This window comes from Malus sylvestris, chromosome 1, assembly GCF_916048215.2.
Source record: "Malus sylvestris chromosome 1, drMalSylv7.2, whole genome shotgun sequence".
Classification (NCBI taxonomy): Eukaryota; Viridiplantae; Streptophyta; class Magnoliopsida; order Rosales; family Rosaceae; genus Malus; species Malus sylvestris.
The window spans coordinates 22,349,540-22,370,784 of record NC_062260.1 but is presented as its reverse complement, the minus strand read 5'-3'; the positions used below and the strand labels follow the sequence as shown (position 1 = coordinate 22,370,784).

At 37.4% G+C, this 21,245-nt stretch overlaps 2 protein-coding genes and 1 long non-coding RNA gene across 5 annotated transcripts; 2 read left to right on the top strand and 1 right to left on the bottom strand.

Annotated features, from left to right (window-relative positions):
* Nucleotides 1-74: 74 nt before the first annotated feature.
* On the top strand, nucleotides 75-4,742 carry LOC126621873 (probable methyltransferase PMT11). Of its 2 annotated transcripts, XM_050290497.1 has the most exons (10): nucleotides 75-983; nucleotides 1,088-1,237; nucleotides 1,341-1,611; nucleotides 1,738-1,848; nucleotides 2,433-2,592; nucleotides 2,973-3,230; nucleotides 3,323-3,445; nucleotides 3,532-3,609; nucleotides 4,172-4,427; nucleotides 4,542-4,742. In XM_050290497.1, the coding sequence occupies exons 1-9, from the start codon at nucleotides 357-359 to the stop codon at nucleotides 4,377-4,379; spliced, it is 1,986 nt and encodes a 661-aa protein (XP_050146454.1). In that variant the 5' UTR covers nucleotides 75-356; the 3' UTR covers nucleotides 4,380-4,427; nucleotides 4,542-4,742. The 2 variants fall into 2 exon arrangements, with proteins under 2 accessions (XP_050146454.1, XP_050146448.1); XM_050290491.1 differs by having other exon boundaries at nucleotides 76-983; nucleotides 4,172-4,742.
* Nucleotides 4,743-4,950: 208 nt separating this feature from the next.
* LOC126621891 (protein HESO1) lies at nucleotides 4,951-9,551 on the bottom strand. Of its 2 annotated transcripts, none has more exons than XM_050290515.1 (9): nucleotides 9,219-9,551; nucleotides 8,548-8,692; nucleotides 8,226-8,390; nucleotides 7,727-7,905; nucleotides 7,552-7,647; nucleotides 7,192-7,261; nucleotides 6,416-6,549; nucleotides 6,061-6,174; nucleotides 4,951-5,945 (listed from the first exon to the last, which is right to left on the bottom strand). In XM_050290515.1, the coding sequence occupies exons 2-9, from the start codon at nucleotides 8,684-8,686 to the stop codon at nucleotides 5,334-5,336; spliced, it is 1,509 nt and encodes a 502-aa protein (XP_050146472.1). In that variant the 5' UTR covers nucleotides 8,687-8,692; nucleotides 9,219-9,551; the 3' UTR covers nucleotides 4,951-5,333. The 2 variants fall into 2 exon arrangements, with proteins under 2 accessions (XP_050146472.1, XP_050146464.1); XM_050290507.1 differs by having other exon boundaries at nucleotides 8,548-8,695; nucleotides 9,219-9,550.
* A 4,480-nt stretch (nucleotides 9,552-14,031) lies between these two features.
* LOC126623018 (uncharacterized) lies at nucleotides 14,032-15,275 on the top strand. Its single transcript, XR_007623559.1, has 3 exons — nucleotides 14,032-14,351; nucleotides 14,444-14,555; nucleotides 14,798-15,275. It is a non-coding gene; the product is annotated as an uncharacterized LOC126623018 (long non-coding RNA).
* Nucleotides 15,276-21,245: the final 5,970 nt, after the last annotated feature.

Below are 21,245 nucleotides of genomic sequence, written 5' to 3'. Positions count from 1 at the left end.
ACGGCCCATGATAACTGGTCAGGATGATTCCCTCCATTAGCTTAGGAGAGGATCCAAATCCTTTTTTTCCTCCTTCCAAATGCACACGTGTCACCATCTCACACTCCCTCCACAAAATAATTTTACACCTCCGTCGGTGACGGTGACAATAGCAAGCAGTCAAACAGTGTCCGTCTTCTTCCTCGGCCACACCGCACCGACACTCAACCTTCAGATCCTCGCTACTCTCACTCTCAGACCACCCCAATTCCGATTCCTCAACCCACCAAAACGCAGCGTCTCGTTTCGCTTCGACGGCGTTCTTCGCTTCCGATTCCGCCCAATCGAATTAAACTAATTATCCCAAAAATTAAATCATGACAATTTTGGGCAATGGCGATTGGCTGCGAATCCCGTTGATCCTGAAAGTTTGCGGAATTGTGATGATGGCAGTCACCTTCTTCTACTTCGGGAAGCACTGGTCCGATGGGTCCCAGCAGCTACTCTTCTTCACCACCACCACGAGCCGAGCACCCTCCGCCGTCTCCGTCTCGCCCAACCTAGACAAGCCTTTCAATCTCTCCGCCCTCATAAACGAAACCCTAGCTCCACCCCCGTTGCTTCCGTCTCCGCCGCCGCCCGATGTGGTCCAGAGGTTCGGGATCGTCGACGAGAACGGCACCATGTCTGACGAGTTCGAGGTCGGGGATTTCGATCCCGATGAGGTGGTGGAGAATTGGGGCGGCCAGAACGGGACTGTGGCGGAGAGTGAGGGGAGCGGGTCGGGTCGGGTGAGTGTGGAGAGGTTCGAGCTCTGCCCGAAGAGTATGAGCGAGTACATACCTTGTTTGGATAATGTGGAGGTGGTTAAGAGGCTGAAATCCACGGCGAAAGGCGAGCGGTTTGAGCGGCATTGCCCGGAGGCTGGTCGGGGTTTGAATTGCTTGGTTCCGGCGCCCAAGAGCTACAAGAGCCCAATTCCATGGCCTAAAAGCCGGGATGAGGTAATTTCGGAGATTTTAAAGTTTTTATTATGTATGTGTTTGTTTTGGAGATTAAAGCATTAATCTTTTCGAACTTTGTTAATGAAAATGTCACTTCATTGCAGGTTTGGTTCTTCAACGTACCTCATACAAAATTAGTGGAAGATAAAGGGGGTCAGAATTGGATTATCAGACAGAAGAACAAGTTTAAGTTTCCGGGAGGTGGTACACAGTTTATACATGGAGCAGATGGTTACTTGACTGATATTTCTAAGGTTAATACTGTTTAATTTCGACGTGATTGGGAAATGTGTAATTTGAGCTTTCGATTACTGTTATATCTTGTTTTTTCTGATGATCATAGTATAAATCGTGCAGGCGGTCCCAGACATCACCTTCGGTCAGCATGTCCGAGTTGTTTTGGATGTCGGATGTGGTGTTGCGAGTTTTGGTGCGTATCTGCTGTCGCGAGATGTCCTTACTATGTCAGTTGCACCTAAAGACGTCCATGAGAACCAGATTCAATTTGCTCTTGAGCGCGGTGTGCCTGCAATGGTAGCAGCATTTGCAACTCACCGTTTATTGTACCCAAGTCAGGCATTTGACCTGATACATTGCTCACGATGTAGGATTAACTGGACTCGTGATGGTATGCAAAACTTATATTTAACTTTTTATTTTCCAGTGAACTGCCTTAGTTACATGATGGTCACTTAGGTAGGGGGATATCTTCTGATTGTGTGTTCTTTACCTCGTTCACTTCTTTGTTTTGAAGATGGCATATTGTTGCTTGAGGTTAATAGGATGCTCAGGGCAGGAGGATACTTCGCTTGGGCAGCACAGCCAGTTTATAAGCACGAAGAAGTTCTAGAGGAGCAGTGGCAAGGTATTACTGCGAAAGATTTGTTTGGTGAAACTTTAGTGTATTGCTTGCTGGTTAGTGTTTGAAAGTTCTGCAGTTTTTGTATTAGCATTTCCTGACCCAGATGAATCGAGAGCAAAACAACATTTTGTGCCTCCACTTAATCAATTCTCTATCCCACAAAAAACTATAACCTATCATTTCTGTTTGACTGTACAACAACAACAACAACAACAACGCTGTTTGGTGCACACGATTGCTTTCCGCCACTGCAGCAAAGCACCATCTTCGTTAAACAATGCTGTTTGGTGCACACGAAAATTTCCAGTCTAGCTGTCCTTTAGGCATAATATATGACTCTGTCCCCAGTTTCAAGAATGTGGAAGGATCAAGAAGAGAAGTGGGCACAAGGGTTTAGTAATCATATCTGGACCTGGGAAACAATTAAACCTTGTGTACTAACTTCTTGTTTGATAACATCACTGGTTTAATAGAAGCAACCTAATTTTTGGTCCATGACCCGACAAGAGTATATCCTCTATGTTGGTTTAGCAATCATGTCTGGGCCTGGGAAAAATAAAATCTTTTTTCTTTTTTTCCTTTTCCAGAGATGCTTAACCTCACCACGCGGCTTTGCTGGGAATTGGTGTCAAAGCAGGGCTATGTTGCAATATGGAAAAAGCCAGTTAACAACAGCTGCTATCTGAATCGGGATGAAGGAACCAAACCTCCATTATGTGATCCAAGTGATGACCCAGACAAAGTTTGGTATGTCCGTGATTCCTCTCTTAACAATGTTTGATAATTTTCTGAAGTAAGATAGGTTGTTCATCAAACTCAGATATTAATTAAATGCATACCAACTGTTTTCCCTCCTACCACCTTCCTTTGCATTAAAGCCATACATACTTTTAATTGGAGATAAATTTGGAATAAACCTGTAAAGAACTCTTTGAAAATGTTGGACTCCCTTTTATATTTTGTTTTTAGTTCTGAATGAAATACCATTTCTTTGAGGTCTAGTTTCATAGTTTAAGTTTATTTCTGCGGATAATTGTATTGTTTTATTTCAAAAGAGCTTTCATGTGCACGTAGAGGACTTGCCTCTTGTTCTATAAGGTTACGGTATTTATTGTATGATGAGTCAGGTATGTTGATCTGAAGGCATGCATCACAAGACTTCCTGAAAATGGTTATGGAACAAATGTCACAGCATGGCCGGACCGTTTGCAAACTCCCCCTGATAGGCTTCAGAGCATACAAATTGATGCCTTTATATCCAGAAAGGAGCTATTTAAAGCAGAATCCAGATATTGCCATGAGTTAGTTGGAGGTTATGTTCGTGGTTTAAAATGGAAGAAGTTTAGATTAAGAAACGTAATGGACATGAGAGCTGGCTTTGGAGGGTAATGTATTTATCTTGTGCTCTCCTGGTCTTCCGTTTCTATTTTTTTGCTAAATTTTTCTCATTGCTTCTGGTCTCTTAATTGGTGGGCAGATTTGCAGCTGCACTAATTGAACATGATTTAAATTGCTGGGTTATGAATGTGGTTCCTGTTAGCGGCCCCAACACATTACCTGTTATATATGACCGTGGACTCATTGGAGTAATGCATGACTGGTACATTACCAACTGTTTTTCTTTGTTTTCTGCTTATAATAAGTTCAGTTGGTTTAAAAGTTATTCATTAGCATTATATGTATCAGGTGTGAACCATTTGATACATACCCACGGACATACGATTTATTGCATGCAGCCAGCCTTTTCTCTATTGAGAAAAAAAGGTGATCTCTCCCCTTCTCTTCTTTCTCTTACCCTCCAATCTGAAAATTTTCATTATTTAATGATTTTTATATATTTCCCATCACTATCTTGTCCTTGTGTGCTTTAGATGGTACCGCACAAGAATATTTGCTTAATTAGGGGAGTTACATTTTACCGAGAACCAATATTCAAAATATTAGTAGTTATGATTAATTTGAAACAAAGTACTCTAGAACAGTGTTGGATTTAACTTCTGATAAGTTGTTAATATAAAGGTTGGGAAAATGGAAAGGCTCTCTCTTGTTCAGTAATAGTTAATCATGACCGGAAAAGAAATGAAATGCAGAATTACATTTGGTTTGTCGGGATCATCCTACATACATTCTTTCTTTTTGTTCCATTGGCTTGAGGTTGAGTTTTAACACCATGATGATGCTTGATTGTTTGATTTAAAGTTTTCATTCCATTAATTTGATGTTTGTTCTTGGGGGTGGGAGTGAGATGCATTGGGGGTAAAGTGGCGGTTTTACACCTTTTTTGTTCTTTCTGTAAAGCCTGATTTGATTCATACATTTATAACAGATGTGATATCTCCACAATCATGCTTGAGATGGACCGGATGCTAAGACCTGGTGGTCGTGCATACATCCGTGACTCAATTTCTGTCATGGATGAACTTCAAGCAATCGGAAATGCCATGGGCTGGCGCGTCAATTTACGAGACACATCTGAGGGGCCTCATGCAAGTTATAGACTCTTTATTGGCGAAAAACGCCTCTTGCATAGTTGAAGCATTGGGACATGATACCAGATTGTATCTTACTAATTTTCTGGAGGGGTAAACGAACAAACCAGATTGTCTAAAACCATCATTTGACGATGCAATGGATCGGACAGACTCGGTGCAAGTGTACTGAGAGAGATTGATAGAATTCTTTTGATTGTGTTGTAGATTGGAGTAGCAGAGATTGGGTAGGGCAACCTCAGATCAAAACTCCGTCCGGGGCGGATAATGAGGATTGGAGTTGGTACTTGACACACAGAATCGTCATAGTCGTGAGTTTAGATTATGATTTATGTATTCAAGAATTTCAATTTTTTTATGCATGTTGTAAATGTTGGTCGTATCAATATACAAGAACTTCAATTTTTAGATTATGATTTTATCATGATTTTTAAAATTCATTTCTAATTGACATCTTTACAGAGATGAAAGAAACTCATTCAGTGAAGCTCTTTAGATAGTGAAAGGGTGACAGCAAAGAAAAAAAAGGGTCCGTCTGGAAGTGATTTTCACACGCGCATTTGTTTATGTCTAACGAAAATCAATAGACGTATAAATAAATAAGGGTGTGCTGAAATAGGTGCGGAAAAGTAATTTCTCGGGTCCAAACATCCCTGAAAATGGTAGGTAGAGAAATTGAGCAGAAGCAACCCGTTTGCTTCTTTAAGTCATACTCTACACCAAACATCAATATTCTCTTATACACACATATCATGCACATTTCATTTGTGCAGGAGAGTGACTGATGAACCCTAAACCAATCCGAGGGAATCTTCGGACCAGCGTAATCTTTCAGTCGATAAAACAAAAGAACAAAGACTCGATCACTTGTTTCTCACTTGAATTCTAGGTTGCATCGAACCAGCCGTGACGATCCAACTTGCATACTTGAAATGTTTCTTACTTATCAACCAAAAGCCAGGCAACGCATGTTTGAATGGAAAAACTCACATCACACATTCAGCTTGTATCAGATCTTGGTCTCCACATTTGCTGTGGTCGATCTTGGTGTGTTTGCGGAGGAGGTTTTTTGGTGGTTGACCCGTTGCGATACTGTTTTGGCCCCGTGGTTGACCTGTTGTCAGACCATTTTGGCTCCGTCGTCTGCAATTGAGGTTGCACTTGTGAGGGTGAGTACACTAGCTTGTGCGCCCGAGGAGGTTGCACTTGTGAGCGTGAGTGCACTAGCATGGGCACCAGAAGAGGTTGCACTGGTGAAGGTGAGGGCACCAGTTGGTTCACCTGAGGATGAGTTGGTTTTCGAGCGCCATTATTGCTGGTTGGTGTTCGCCAACGTGAGCTCTCAGCCCTGAACCATTGTGGCTGAGTTGGTTGGCGGTGCTCAGGATTGTATACCGGATTCCTAACAGGTGGTCCTACAATAAGATGTAAAGTTTGTGGTCGGACTAGGGTGGCAAGAAGAGACCTCTGATCAGGCATGTTAGAAAATGAACTGTGATTGGTTGAGATAAGTCTGTGGTGGCTCATCGCAAATGCTCCTGATATCCTTGTCAGTTCACCGGTCCTAACAGCCCTGGCAATGTTTTCTGGCTGCTCAAAAGGATCTTCAATCTATCCATGCACCAATTCCAGTGGCAAAATCAGCAGTGGTTACAGCAATAAATATCATTAACAAAAAGGCCATCATCAAGTCCTAAAAAAGATAAAGAGAGAGGGATGGATTTACAAATAGGGAATAAGAAGTTTTCGGCAACCATCTCGTATTGCTTTCTATGGCGTGCCATTGTCCGGTATAAGTGCAAATTCCAAACTCTGAAGCCCTCGTACTAATGTCAGAAAACTGCAAATTTATGAAAAAACCATCATCAAATTGAAAAATGTCTAACCAAACGTTCCTGAGGAAAGGGTAAGGCAAATTCTTCAGGAGTGGAATTCTTGAGCATACCAATCTCTATTAAAAACACGACAAACTACGATTCAAGTTATTTGTAAAAGGTCGTACCCAGTGCACAAGGCTCCCGCTTTACGCAGGGTCTGGGAGAGGTGAATGTATTCAAGTTATTTGTGAATGTAGAAAATACCTTCCCAAGGAATGAGACTAAAAGCTCAGACAAAGAACTTCTGTTTTTTGGTCTCATGCTGTATGCTCTTTTTATCCTTTCTATATTTGCACCACATGTTTCTGCGATGTGTCTCTCTGTATCAACCCTCAAGCCTGCATATAGCATAAGTAATAAGATATTTGTTCTAATCAGATCTACAAATTCTCTGTCCGACGCATTTTAGGTACCATTATGTATGCTCAAACAAATTCTTATTAAAATACTACAAAACACTAAATCAACGTGGTTTAAAAGACCCTCAATAATACTTCTCGTACAATATTGTAAAAAATGTATGAACTAACAGTATACACTAGAGATAACTAGAAAAAAGAAGATAAGAGTTAACTCGACAATCTCACCGCAGTGGATTATCTAAAGCATATGCAAACTTACTAATAAGAGAACATACACTGGCTCTAATTCTTACCCAAATCGTCCCTACTCTGAGTAGAAGGACTATGTCGGTGCAACTTAAGGAACAGAGCAATTAAAAGATTGAAATTATAATTTGGTTTGTCTACAACTAAGAACTTCTTTTGGTTGTTTTAGTTTGCTGCATAGAAGAGCAATCTGAAACTACAATAATTCAACTAACAAACCAGTACTTCTTCAACGACGACATCAAAGGGAGAAGACTACTCTCATATTGTACACACAACCGTCCATCAGAACAACTTCTATTCAAATTTCACCAACAACGAACGGCCAATTAATATAGAAAATGGGGTCACCGGTTGAGAGATGAAAAGTACCTTTAAGATCATCAATGATATTTCCAGGATATATATCATTAAGAGGTGGCAAAATTGCGGGTGAACATGTCTGAAAAAGAAAATTTACAAATGAGAAATATAATAAGCTAAAATTAGGAGCATATATTACACACAAGACACAACTTAATCATATATATTGATAACAGATGATGGAAGTGACAAGAGACTGAACCATCTTAAAGATTACAGAATTTGCTGCTAATCCACCTCCAGCAATTTAGGTTGATATCAACCATCATAGATATACTAAAGTGCAGCGAAAACAGTCTAAATAATCCCTCACAATTTAAATTACTTTCAAATCAACACCAGAAGGCAGAAATGAGGATTTAAGATTACCTGAAAATGGAATAGCACAAGCAACGTGAGAGAGTATGAATTGAAAGTCCCGGCTCTTGGATTATTTATTTTGTGTGCTTTTGCCCATTCCTTTACCTACAAAAGCTAGAAGATTATGTCAGATACATACACTTCTCCTTTAGAAAGCGAATTCTAATCTGCAGTATCACTATACCAGTAAAACCATGTCGCGGAAGCGTGTATCCATCTCACTGATCCAGAGCAAGAGTTTGGACTTCACTTGACATTTCAGATTATCGATTGAAATATCACAGGAGACGTTTTGGATATGACTTTCAACCTTTAAAATGGGAACTCTTGCATTGGGTATCAATTGGTACTTCCTCCATCCACCTGAATATGAATATTCGTTCAAAATTAAATTGGAGAGGCTGTAATTAAACAAACAAAACTCCCCAAATACAGATATACGGACATATACACACACTCCTTGTTTCTTTTTCATACTCAGGAAACCTATACATAAATGACAGTCCAAGACCAACCCCTATGCATAATTTGTTGCCATTACCAGGAAATATTTCTCAATTGTGCCAACATATTCTTTTAATTAACGCATTAAGTTTCCTAGAGATGATTAGGATATATGCTTAAGTAAGGAGGCCTGAAAATAAAAATATAAACAATTAATAAAGATAAAACAACAATCCTACCTTTCTGTCTCAAAGCATTCATAACATCTCCCAGTAAACGCTGTTTCTGCTTTTTTCCATTAGATGAAACAAATGAACCATTGGTAAACTCAATTGAAACATCCAGGTCCCCCCATCTTGTGAAAAGATTAGACACAAATGACCCAAATGGCTCCACAGTTGCACCTGTTAATATGCCAATTATGTCAAAACCAAATTTGTGTTATTCTTTTCCTCATTACAAACTGCAGCTCGTTAAAAATAGGTAGGCTGAATGAGCATTTATAGTGAATCAACGACGAACAGTAGAAATGTAGAACCATGAAACTGTTACACATATCACCTCTTAAACATTCCATGGATTCAATGGCTTCTCGTAACTCATGAATGATTTGCGACCGTGCTGTCCAATCCTTGGGCAAGGGTTGGACAACATGTAGTATTTCCCTGAGGGTGTTATCCAATGCACTTTGGGCACTCATTATTCACTACTGTTTCACATAAGAGAATGTCAAATCTCTAGAACAAAATGGCTTCCAGCACTAATAACATAAGCGGAGTACAAGGTCCGAATACTAAATTCCCGGCAAGATTCAATCAATCAAACAAATAGTAAATACCCTTCTGGAAACCAACATAATCTGAATTTTGAGAACTGTTTGCTAATTTCTCTCTACATTTGCTAAACCTACACAGCCCTGAGTATCCAAGCAATCTACTAAAAGTACATACAATACAAATCACTAAATAATAAATAAGCATAAACCCAATTGGAAAATAAGCAATAAACCCCCAAAAATCAATAATTTAAAGGTTAAACAGTTGGCAAGGGGATCGTAACCCAGTTGGTTAAGAGCATTCAACCCAGCGTCCGAGGTCCGAATTCAATTCTCCTCCTCCCAGTATCAAGAGAAAAAAAAAGCCAAACAATTGAAAACACTTCTACCAGACGCACAAACATCCAAAGATCAAAACTTTCACTGATGGGAAACATCAAAGACTGAAAGAATTTACCTTAAATACCGATTACCCAGCAGTCAAAATCAACAGAAGCAATTAACTGCAATGTTATGTAGGGTTTTGAAGACTCCTGATCTCTGATCGCCTACATTGCCTTCTGTTCTTCCAGAAAGCACAAAACTTTGTACAAACAAAACATATATACACACATATATATACACAGAGCGATTAACAGTAGAAGTGTACTGCTTTGCTTAGCGACAAGGGTTTTGTTTACCCTTTTGTGATGCGGCTTTTCTGATTGGATGGCGGGAAAGAAAAGGGGTCAACGCAGGGTCATGGGTTTTGGGTTTGAACCCGGTGAGTGGAGTGGCGGGTTCTTAATGGAGGGGGTTTGGGAGCGGTGGGAAGATGAGAATATAGGTTTAGTTGACCGTGGAAATATATGAGATGCCGAGTCAAAAAACCAAAGCTCCCGGAAATTGACAAGGATTTTCCCTTCAATTTTTCTTTTTGGTAATTTATTTGAGTGCATTTTTCCTCGCCACGAGGAGTGATTTTTCATTGTGATCGATATACTAGGTGGTACATCACATGTCATTATACAAATGATAGATTTGTATGTTAAAAAGTAAATTTCTCATCACTTACGTAAAAATACATGATATACTACTCGTGTTCCGATCACAATAGAAAATTTCTCTACTACGAGTGGCTCCACATATTACGGTCGGATGAGTTTAAATTTGAAATTGTGTCTATTCACAAAGCGGATTTTAAAAAATGATTATAAAAAATATTCTCATTTATTTATTTGTTTTTTTATGTGGGGACATGATAAATCAATTTTTGGTCAAACTCAAACGAGAGTTACATGAATTTAATTTTGGATTCCAGAATTCCTAATTAAATTGGTTTACCATGAATTTATGGGACTTGGATTGTCTGCCTTTCCCATCCCATGCCCTCCTATATTTTGTGGTCACGGTTAAGTTACGTCAACATTTTATATTGATTTTTTTTATAGAAATAATAAGACAAAATGTAATGGAAATATAAAATCTTGACATGGCTTAACTGTGACCACAAAAATAGGAAAGCATGGGAAGGGTATGGGATGGGGAGGGCAGACAATCCAAGTCCGAATTTATGGGTGCATGATGGATTAGAATTTCATTCCGTCATTGAATTTTTTTATCACAATCCTAATATATTTGAAAACATTTGGATGAATATTGAAGTTGCCTATGTAACATCCCACATCGGCCAAGGGAGTGATCTTTAAATGTATATTCTCATCCCTACCTAGCACGAGGCCTTTTGGGAACTCACTGGCTTCGGGTTCCGTAGGAACTCCGAAGTTAAGCAAGAAGGAGGCTAGAGCACTCCCAGGATGGGTGACCCACTGAGAAGTTGCTCGTGAGTTCTCAAAAACAAAACCATAAGGGAATAGTAAGTCCAAAGCGAATAATATCGTGCTACCGTGGTGGAACAGGCTCGGGATGTGGTGGACCGGGCCGGGATGTGACAGCCTATCAAGATTTAAAAACTTTTAAATTTCTGATCCAACATTTTCTATTTTTTCAAAATCTACTACAAATTAATTTTTGTATTGTTATCCCATTGAATTTTAATTTTCAAATATATTTAAAAGAGCTTTAATGAAAATAATTTCTATAGACTTTTCTTAACCAAAAGCATTAAAACAAAAATTTAATGAAAGGGACGAAAAATTACATACAACAAACCTAAATGTTAAAAACCCATGGACTGGTACTAAGGATGGGCAACGGTTATGGCGAGCAGGTAACCACGGTTATTTACCCATAACCGTTTATGCTCATACCCGCATAACCGTTTACCATTTGGGTAATTGCCTAAGCGGTTATACCCATACCCATAACTGTTTATAAACGGTTAACCATACCCATAACAGCATACTCATTTAACTGTAACCGTTTAATACCCATTTACCCATTTAACCTTTTTAACCCATTTACCCATTTAACTGTAACCGTTTAATACTCATTTACCCATTTACCTTTTTTAACCCATTTACCCATTTACCCTTTTTAACCCATTTACCCATTTACCGTTTAATACCCGTTTATAAAGTAGTATGAGCTACATTATATTATAATTAGCTATATAAACCATGCACCATAGTCAATAGCATTGATTTAAGTTTTGTCTGATAGAGAACATGGTTAGGAGAAGGATTACACTTGTTAACCATGAAGCATGACTTTTCGGCAACAATCAAAAGATACAACATTCAACTTGAAGAGATGTGATTGTTGGGTTAATAACACAACTTCCCATTCCCTGTCAAACATCCGCATATATATAAAATTTTATTTTTTAAAATATTCAACATTACATATATAAAATAAATGGATAAACGGTCACCCGTTTATAACATTGGTTAATACACATAACCACCCCATTTAAATTTCACGGGTAAACGGTTATACCCATAACCGTGAAATTTAAATGAGCGGGTAACCGCGGGTATTTTGCCCATCCCTCTGGTCTGGTACCCAAGTTTACAAAAAAAAAAAACAAAACAAAACAAAACAAAAAAAACAACCATGGACTGGAACCAAAACCTAACACCCAACCCTCTATTTTTCTTTTTCCAGCTCCTGCCCCTAATGGACATTACAAGACAATCTCAAGCCAACAAAACTTCCCGCTAGTTTCCAAAAATAAAAAAAAAACTTCCCGCTTTGCAAGGGTCAAGGGGAAATGTCTATCGTATGCTACATTACATTTGCTTTGTAAAGAAATTATTTTCATGACTCGAACTCGTGACTTTCAGTCACGAAAAAGCAACATTTTTGTTGTGTTAATGCTTGCCCTCTTGCCTCTAACAGATGTTAGCGAAGTTTTTTCTTCATACCTTTTTCTTCCACAAAATGAGCATCTAGTTCTTCATAAGTTATTTGCAAACTGAATTACTCCGTCTCTGAGATTATTCAACTGGGAGTCCGAGTAGCTACCTCAACTCCACCATTAAAGGTTGCCACAGCTCCAAAAAATGGGGTTTCATCGCCCACTGCAGCATGCATTGATCCCACCTCGATTGATTCCGTTTCGGAGTCGCGCACGAATACACTGACGATTACTGTCAAATTTTTCTATGTTTTTAGCAGTATTTTAGACTAAATGATGCATGGTTGTATTATTTAATGCAATTTTTTTTTTCTTTTGGACTTTTTTTTTTTTAACAAATGATATTATCTACACTAAAGGGAAAGGGATAGGCTAAGCCTCACAATGAACTACCAATAATGTGGTTCAAATTCATCTTAGGCGAGAATCGAACCCAAGACCTCTCACTTACAAATGAAGAGGAATACCACTAGACCGTAATACTAAGTAACTTTTTAAGACTGTTATTTGACTTAATACTATTATCTAGTTTGTTCTAATGATGCATTGTAACTCCCCATATTGACCAACGGAAAGGGGGTGATGTACCTTGTATGTACATGCTCACCTCCTATAACACGAGACCTTTTGGGAGCTCAGTGGCTTCGGATTTCTTAGAAACTCCACAAACTCATAAAAATTGTCTAAACTAATGTTAAAATTACTATTTTCAAATTAAAATAAGTACCATTTATAATACACAAAAGTAATAGGTTTTCTTCTTTCATTTTTTTTGGATTGTTAGTTAACTTAATATTATCATCTAGTTTTTTCTACGTGATGCATAGTTGTATTATTTAACTCAGTAACATGACACAAATTTAAGAAGTTTGTCCAAACTAAAGTTAAATTAGAGTAAATTATAGCAATTGTCCCTCAACTTTAATCAAATTTGAGCAATAGTCCATCAACTAAAAATTCATTACCATTGGTCCCTCAATTTATCAAAATGTGTAGCTATAGTTCTTTTCATTAATTTCGTCAAAATTTTGTCAAAATAAGTTATGTTGGAATAACAATTTATATAATTAGGGTCCCTCAACTCATCAAAGTGTGTAACTATGGTCTTTTTCATCAACTACGTCAAAATTTTTATCAAAAACAAGTTATGTTGAAATGATCATTGCTACAATTGAGTTAAAGTTAAGGGATAATTTCTCCAGTTGAATTAAAGTTGAGGGACGTTTTGATGAGTTGAGGGACCAATGGTAATGAATTTTTAGTTGATGAACCATTGTTCCAATTAAGTTAAAGTTAAGGGACCATAGCTACAATTTACTTTTAAAATTATTGGTTTCAAATTAAATTAAGCACAGTTTCTAAAATCTAAAAATAAAAGCTTTTGTTTTTTATATTGTAATTCCTTAATATTATTATTTGGTTTGTGTGTTGTTGAAGGGGTATATACAAGGAGAGATGCCCTTCTCATTAAACCATTTAACGTTTGGTTTTTGCTGAGAAGATGGGTAGGGAAAAAGCAAGACATGGAGATTAGGCATTCTCAAATCCTATTGGTTCTTTGAAATAGTGGTTACAGGCCTTACTTTTTCACTTTTTAATTTCTCTACTCCCTTATTATTAGGTTTTTACTTAACAAACAATATTACATGTATTACGAGAGTAAGGGTGTTTGTGACGACCCGTCCCTAATTTTTATATGTAATTTCTCTCTGAGTATGTAATTTGACGATTATGCCCTTATTGGCAAGTGACGTGGATTTATTCTTATCACTTTCCTTTTTATTTATCGTTACCGCATTTAAATTGTACACGCTAGTTCGAGTCGGCATAGATTTTAAAGTGTAAAAATATCTACTTCAGATAGATTTCGATTTCCTTTTACTGTAGGAAATCTAAAATCATATTATTTGAATTCCTTTTTTATCCTACCCGTGCATCCCCGCCATTATTTACTCAACCAATCTCATCTATCCCTACACTCTAGCAACCAATCACATCACATGCTCTCCCTCATTTCTGTCACCAATCAGAAAAAGGAAAAAATAAAGGAAAGAAGAACTCTCTCCTCTCTCTCTATCTCCCTCGTCGAGCTCCCTCTTCCTCTCTGCAACCTTCACAAAAACATATCAAAACACACAAATGTGACAAACCAACTACACCATTGTGTTCATCTCAGTCCCACGATCACAACCATGTCCTTGAAATCTGGTGTAGACAGGTTTTGACTCACCAACTCGGAAGGTTCGACTCAGCGAGTTCTATATAATGATTTTCAGGCCATTCATGGCTTAGGTAAGTCTCAAGAAACCCTTAGAACCTTCATTTCAATTCTATGGGTTGGTATTGATCTCTTGTTTGTGTTTTGAACGTATGGTTTTACCCAGAAAACTCGAGAAGAAGAAAAACTTGCACGTTTTTCAGTCAAGGACTGTGACCATTTGGTCACTTTCAACCCATTTTTCCAGTCAACCTCGACCACAACTGGAATCCTACTAGGTATAAATTTGTTCTCTACACTCTTAACTTGAAAATGGCTTTTGAATCACCAAGTTTAGTTAAGTATCGAGTTAGAAATCAACTCTAGAAGTTAGGAAGAAAATTTCAGTTTTCTGGAAATTTACAACCGTGGTCATTTGGCCACTTTCAGGCCAAATTTTTTAATAACATGGACCATATTCGAACTTTATGTGAATTGGGATCGATACATCATATTCCTAGCTTTAATTTTTCTTTTGTAGAAGTGTTTTTGGTTGAGAATCGAGCTTGTTAGAAGCTCTGGAAGTTGGCCCAAAACTCTGCAAAACTGCAGAAAATCATGAGGATGGAGAGTACACCTATACTCGCTAACGCGTGGGCACGCATGACAAATCTGTGCAGCCCCTTTGGGCAGCGCGTGATGACGCGTCCGACCTCCAGCTGGCATGTGGTCGACACGTGTGTGTTCGTATCGTCGAGTAGATCAATTTCATATATTTAAACCCTAGGTTTGAGCAAACTATGGGGGTTTTATTTAGGTTTCCGTTATGTGCTTTAATTAATGTTGTTTTAGTTATTTCACATATAGGGGAAACTTATCCCGAGGATTTACGAGACCAAGATAGGCTCGGGGGCTACGACCCAGCAACGTACTTGTGAGTGGGCAGTTGTTTTATACCTATACATATTTATAATTTCCATAAATGCGTATTTACTTCACTTTTACGCTTATATTGCCAAGTATCGTTATTGTGATATATATGGTGATAAATGCTGCTATATAGCTGATATATTACTGTCATGATATTCATACATACTTGTGTACATGCTCATCTTGCTGCACCTTGGTGTTAGTACTCGCCCCAAGGTCAGGGCCAGTTCTTCACGTGTATGTGCACATCGCACCGTTCGCTCACCTTAGATCCAAGTTAGGTGCCAGTCATGTCGAGTAGATTGTATTAGGCAATCTGACTTGTTTGTGACCGTGCTTCTGCACCAGCCTTCACTTGATCATAGTATTATAACATATTGATTACACCCAATCCTGTTCGTGTCAAAAACTATGTGTTCGAACTTGTGTGTCAGCTTAGATGGATGAGCACTTAGTTATACTTGATTATCACATGATTATTACTGTGGCATTTGATACATCATTACTTGGCATATTCCTGGTTATAGTACTGCTATAATATTATCAAATTGTTGTTTATATACCTGAGTAGTATGTTTTAAGGAAACCATACTTGTTTCACGGCGAGGGGTCAGTATTTTCAAAGTTAAAGGTTTTCTTATAAGCATTGTTTTGCTGACCCACTCAACTTTGTTTTTCGCCCCTACAAGACCTAGATAGCTGTACTCTTTGTGGCACACGAGGAATCCCGGCAGTTCTGACATTTCCTTCTGTTTTAGACGTACGAACTTATCACTATTATGAAATAAGTGTACTTTGGCTGTTTTGACTACTCTTATGTAGTCTCAATGTCTATTACGCTCTGAATAATCATAGTGGGTTCAACCCACGATTGCATACTCTTTCACTGTTTAGTTCTAATTAGTTTTAATCTTATTCACTTTTTGCATCACTTATCGTTATGGTTACGTCAACTCACGGTGATGCCCAACATGTTTCGACCTTTCCAGGTCGCAATGTGTCAGAGTTAGCCAAGTCTCACAATTGCTAGCAATAATGATTCAAATTCACCTTTGACGATAATAGAACCTAAACCGCTCGCTTATAAGTGAAGATGAATACTACTAAACCATAATATTAAGTGGCATATTTAATCATACACTTATATATTAAAAATGAAAAACACTGTATTATACTACAAAATTAAATAAGTTTTTACCCAAGTATATAGAAAATATTAAGCAAGAGTAATAAATTCCGTAAACAAAAATTATCGAGACTGCATAGATAAATTGTGCAAAGCACGTTGCTTATTTTGGATAGAAGACTTAGTTCGAGTGAGATGAAAAATTAACAATTTTTGACAATTTATATAAAAAAATTGCTTAAAAATTCAAAGCTCATATGACAAATAAAAAAAAAAAAACGTAAAGTTCATATGATATTTCAAAAATTCATGCTAAAAAAATGGTAATTTATTTCCGCCGACGGTAGCGGAGGAGGGTCACTTGCTTATTAAGAGTTGCAGGCCCAATGGGTCAATTTCGGTCTAGCCCTATTTGGCATGCTCAGGCTCGCCTAATATAAAACCGGACCTGATTTCTTCCTTTTGAGTCGAAAGCTGGATTTTTATTTTCCCATTTTAGAATTTTGTTACTTTCTTTATGTGGATTTTTCTTTTCCCATTAAGACCCTATAAGATACCCTTTTTCAAATCTAGACATTAGCATGTCACGTTTTTGCATGACCCGTTAACCTGACAGAAAATTAAACGACATGTTAACGAATCGATCGTTATCAAGTCACTTGATAAGAACATGTTACCTAACGAGTTTAACACGACACGACCAGTTAAAATAACGAATACAACAAGAAAATGAGCAACATGACCCGTTTGTTAGGCTTACTTGAAAGTGCTACAATAAGAGCAACCCAAATTCGATTTCACCCAATTCTAAAAGGGGCCAACTCTCAAGGTGCTAGTGTGGATTAGTTGAGCGTCATCATTTTATACGCAACATGGGCCAAAATGAGTTAGCCCGGACTCAATGGGTTGAATTTCCATCGAGCCCGTTGTTTATGTAGTTCTATTGGCTCTATTCATTTGTCAACATCTTATTCCAAAGAGATTTTCCTGCTAAAATTCCATTTCCAATTAAAATGGAGATCAGAAAGCTTCCCCTTGAAAGCATGTAGTTGTCTGACTTATGTTTCTAATTTATCTGCATGGTTTTATTTTATAGAATCGGAACATATGCTTTGTCTAATAAAACCTAAATTCTTTTTGTCTCAAATTCTTAATCGTCTAAGATAAACCAGAGAATGTGCTTTTAACTATACCTTTGCAAAATACAACACATCTTCTCGATTGATAAAAAATAATCGAACTCTTGATCTAATCTAATCCGAATACTTTTTGGCCCAAAAAAAATACGTTATTTTAGATTTCTTTACTGTTTGGTGACTAAAAAGTTTAGAGGAGATTGATCACTCTCACAACCAGTGTCAACCTCCAAAACATATCCACAACCTCGAACCAGAATGACTTATAGGAAATATTGCATGTGACATTTGAGTCACGACCCCTATGCACTGTGCTGATGGCTACAAATATGCATCCCCCTTTGCAATTTTGCATAACAAAACGATCCGCACGATCCACATTGAAATATTCCATCCATGGTTTTGCAATACCAGGTTGAATAGAAGTTTTCAAGTCTATGAATCATCGATCTTCTGACTTTTCATCCCAAGCAGCGACGTGGTTTTCAGCTGTAACCATCAGATCAGACCATTGGTTTAATTTAATATGGTTTGAGTCAAAATCCCTAATGCGTTTTTATCATGATTGGTGCTGCTCCTCATAGTATAATATGCAAGCAATGATATGTTCGGCAAATTGTTCTAAAATTTCCCGTTTAGAATCTAGATGGTTGACCACTGTCCTAATTAATTTTTAAGCGTTTGAAACGGTCCTCTTTAATCTCTAAAAGTTTGAAAATTAAGATAAGACACTTAGACCTGCTTAATTACCTGCCTAGCCCGTCGATCCGCTCGCCTAACACACCTAGAACTGCATAAGCATCCACTTATGTCACAACTCACTTAGAAAGAAAATATACAACCTTCATGTTGCATTTTTTTTTAATAAATTGTAAGAGACTTGTTGAATACATGGATGAACACTCATTCTATTCTGGTTCTTCATGTTGTCAATATTTTCTAATCTATATATCATTCTATTTTTAATTTATGTATCCCAATACAATTATGTATTTTTTTAATATAAACAAACACTTATTTATACTATATATAATAGTTTAATTAAATTCGTCTAGTTCGCCTAGGTCATGCCTAGTCCACCGCCCGATTAGCGTCTGCTGTCTTTTAGAACTTTGGGGCAAACTAATAATGGCTTGTTTTGATGTGCTTTTAAAATGACTGAAAGCGTTTTTAGATAAAATGTTTTTGGATTCCAAAAGCACTTGAAGTGTTTTATGCAAGAAGCACTAGTTATGTACTTCTTTCATGAAGCACTTTAAATGCTTTTCGAGAATTTACTTGTATTTTTACTAATGATTAATTCTAAAAACATTTTAATCAAAAGCGCTTTCAGTCATTTTAAAAACACATTCAAATAAGCTCTAAGACGTTTGTCACAGTGATACGAGAGAAACATGATTAATCAAAAAGCATAAAAGTTTGTGTGTGTTTGTAAACGACAACTTATATAGAACGAGTTTTCCGTCATTTGATGTTCTATTCTAGTAATGTAACTACAAAAACTTATACATGACAATGCATTACTAGATTGAAACCCCATTTAATGGTGAATATGTTAAAGATGGAAACCAAATAATGAACTCACCCAACGAATTTTCACCCCTCCCTTCAAAAGAATGCAATTAGGTCAGAGATTGAGAAGGGGAACAAAACTAAATCCAAGCCCTTAGAAAATTGGATCAAAGAATTTGCTGGGAAGCAAGAAGGAACATAGTTTCCTAAGATTTGAGTAGTATTTAAATTTTCATAAGACCAACCAATTGAAAGTGGAATTTTATAATTTTGCAGTTGACAACACCTACTAATTAGAATCATATTATCAGAATTTAGAATCGATAATGATACGAATCTAGAAGATTGGTCACCTATCAAATATTAGTGATCAAATATATACACGAGCATCTTACAATTTTTACTTTCTTAGTTTGATGCTTTCGGTCACATGATAAGTTATTCAATAATTATTACGCATAAAACTTGAATTTATGTACTCTCTACAAAAAAAAGTAGAGACATAACGTTTATTAGTTGCATCAATTCTTTTCAACTATTAGACTTTTATCTGCGATCCATTCTAAGTGACTCAAACCATTGGATTAAAATTTGACCATCATATATGTATCGACTTAGAATGCATGCATTTGAAACTCAAGAAATATCATACCTATAAATACTTAGTATGATGCGAGGGGAATTTGTTGGCGGTCAGCAAGAAATGTATTCACGTGCGTGTTTTCAAACACAAAACTGTCACGTAATCAATACGATACAAACATAAATTTCCAATTGCGTGCAAATTTCTCCCAACGTATATAAAACAGGCGAGGATTTAACGTTTTTATTTTTCTCCGATTTCTCTTAATTAAGAAAGGATGCACTAACAATCACACCCCCTTCACTTTCTTTCCCTTTTTCTTGTTCCTTAATTTTCAGGGTAGCATTTGGGTCCGTGGCCGTCGCCATCAAAATCTAAATAAATCTAGGCCAGCTATGAGATGTTGACGCCACGAGGCCCAGCAACACATGCCGAACGCTACGTGTCGGAGTCCCATTGAGCAGGACAATGTGAGTGTTTTTGTGCGAGAGAGTCCCGTCACCCGTTGTCGAGGAATAAAAATCGGGTGGTGGAGCCCCCAAGATCTGCGCACTTGGCCACCTCAAAGGCTGAAAGGGAGGCCTACGTTTATACAGCTGCGGCCACCCAGATGGCTGAAAGGGAGCTCACTGTTATCCGCACACGGCGGCGGAGAGATATACAATACAATCATAGAAGGGGTCCCGAAACAACTCAGAAGTCTTATCGACATTGCAGTGGACTCAAATGTTCCTTCCATCAATTTTACCAGCACATGAAAGATTTTGAGATTAACTCCTCAAAAACAGTCACAAGATTTCGTTAGCTTAACATGTTACGTTTGTTTCAACTTGTTAAGAAAACGATGCATATAAAAGACTAGTATGCCAGGTTCACACGGAGTAACAACACATGGCTTCCCTGTTTATATAGAACATACTTAGGGGTGGTTTAGGAGTGAGGTGCTTAAAAAAAAAAGCACCCATGAGAGTTTTAGATATTTGGTAAACTGAAAAAAAAAAAACTTATTTTGGAAACTGCTGTGAGAATAAGCTGAAATCAAAGGAAAAAGTTGAAGCTGTTATTTGCAGCTTTGGAAAACTAGTTTTTTTTCAAAGCACACGGAGCTATAATACTCTTTTAATGAAAAAGATCTACTATCAAACTGTTTTTTTTTTCCAAAAGCACTTTTACAAAAAAGTTAACCAAACACTCTGCTGATTTATTTCCCAACCGTTTATTCTCACAGCCCAACCGTTTATTCTCACTAACAGTTTTTTTTCAAAGCACAGTAATACCAAACCATTCTTCAACTACAGTAAGAAAACAAAAATGCAATGTCAATAATTGGGAAAATTGAGAAAATGTTAAAAGATCTTTCCGATGCACGAAGGGACCAAATGTTCGATGTCAAGCGCAACACTTCCTATGTTACGATAGAGAAATTTTTTAATGAGTGACCTAGTATATCAATCGTTATAATATAATTAGATATTTAAAATAAAAAAAATCCAATCCAGCATCGTAATGCAATTAATTATTTTTTTTAAAAGTATTTAAATACCAAATCATGATCCCCACCTCATTGAAAAATCCCGTCACAACGTTTATAGTTCCCGATACATTGAAGAATCTCATCGTTTAACATCCGAATCTCAATTAACAAGCCTTGGTTTCCTTGCTTAATGAAACCATTCATACCCAAGTTCAAAAACAACACATC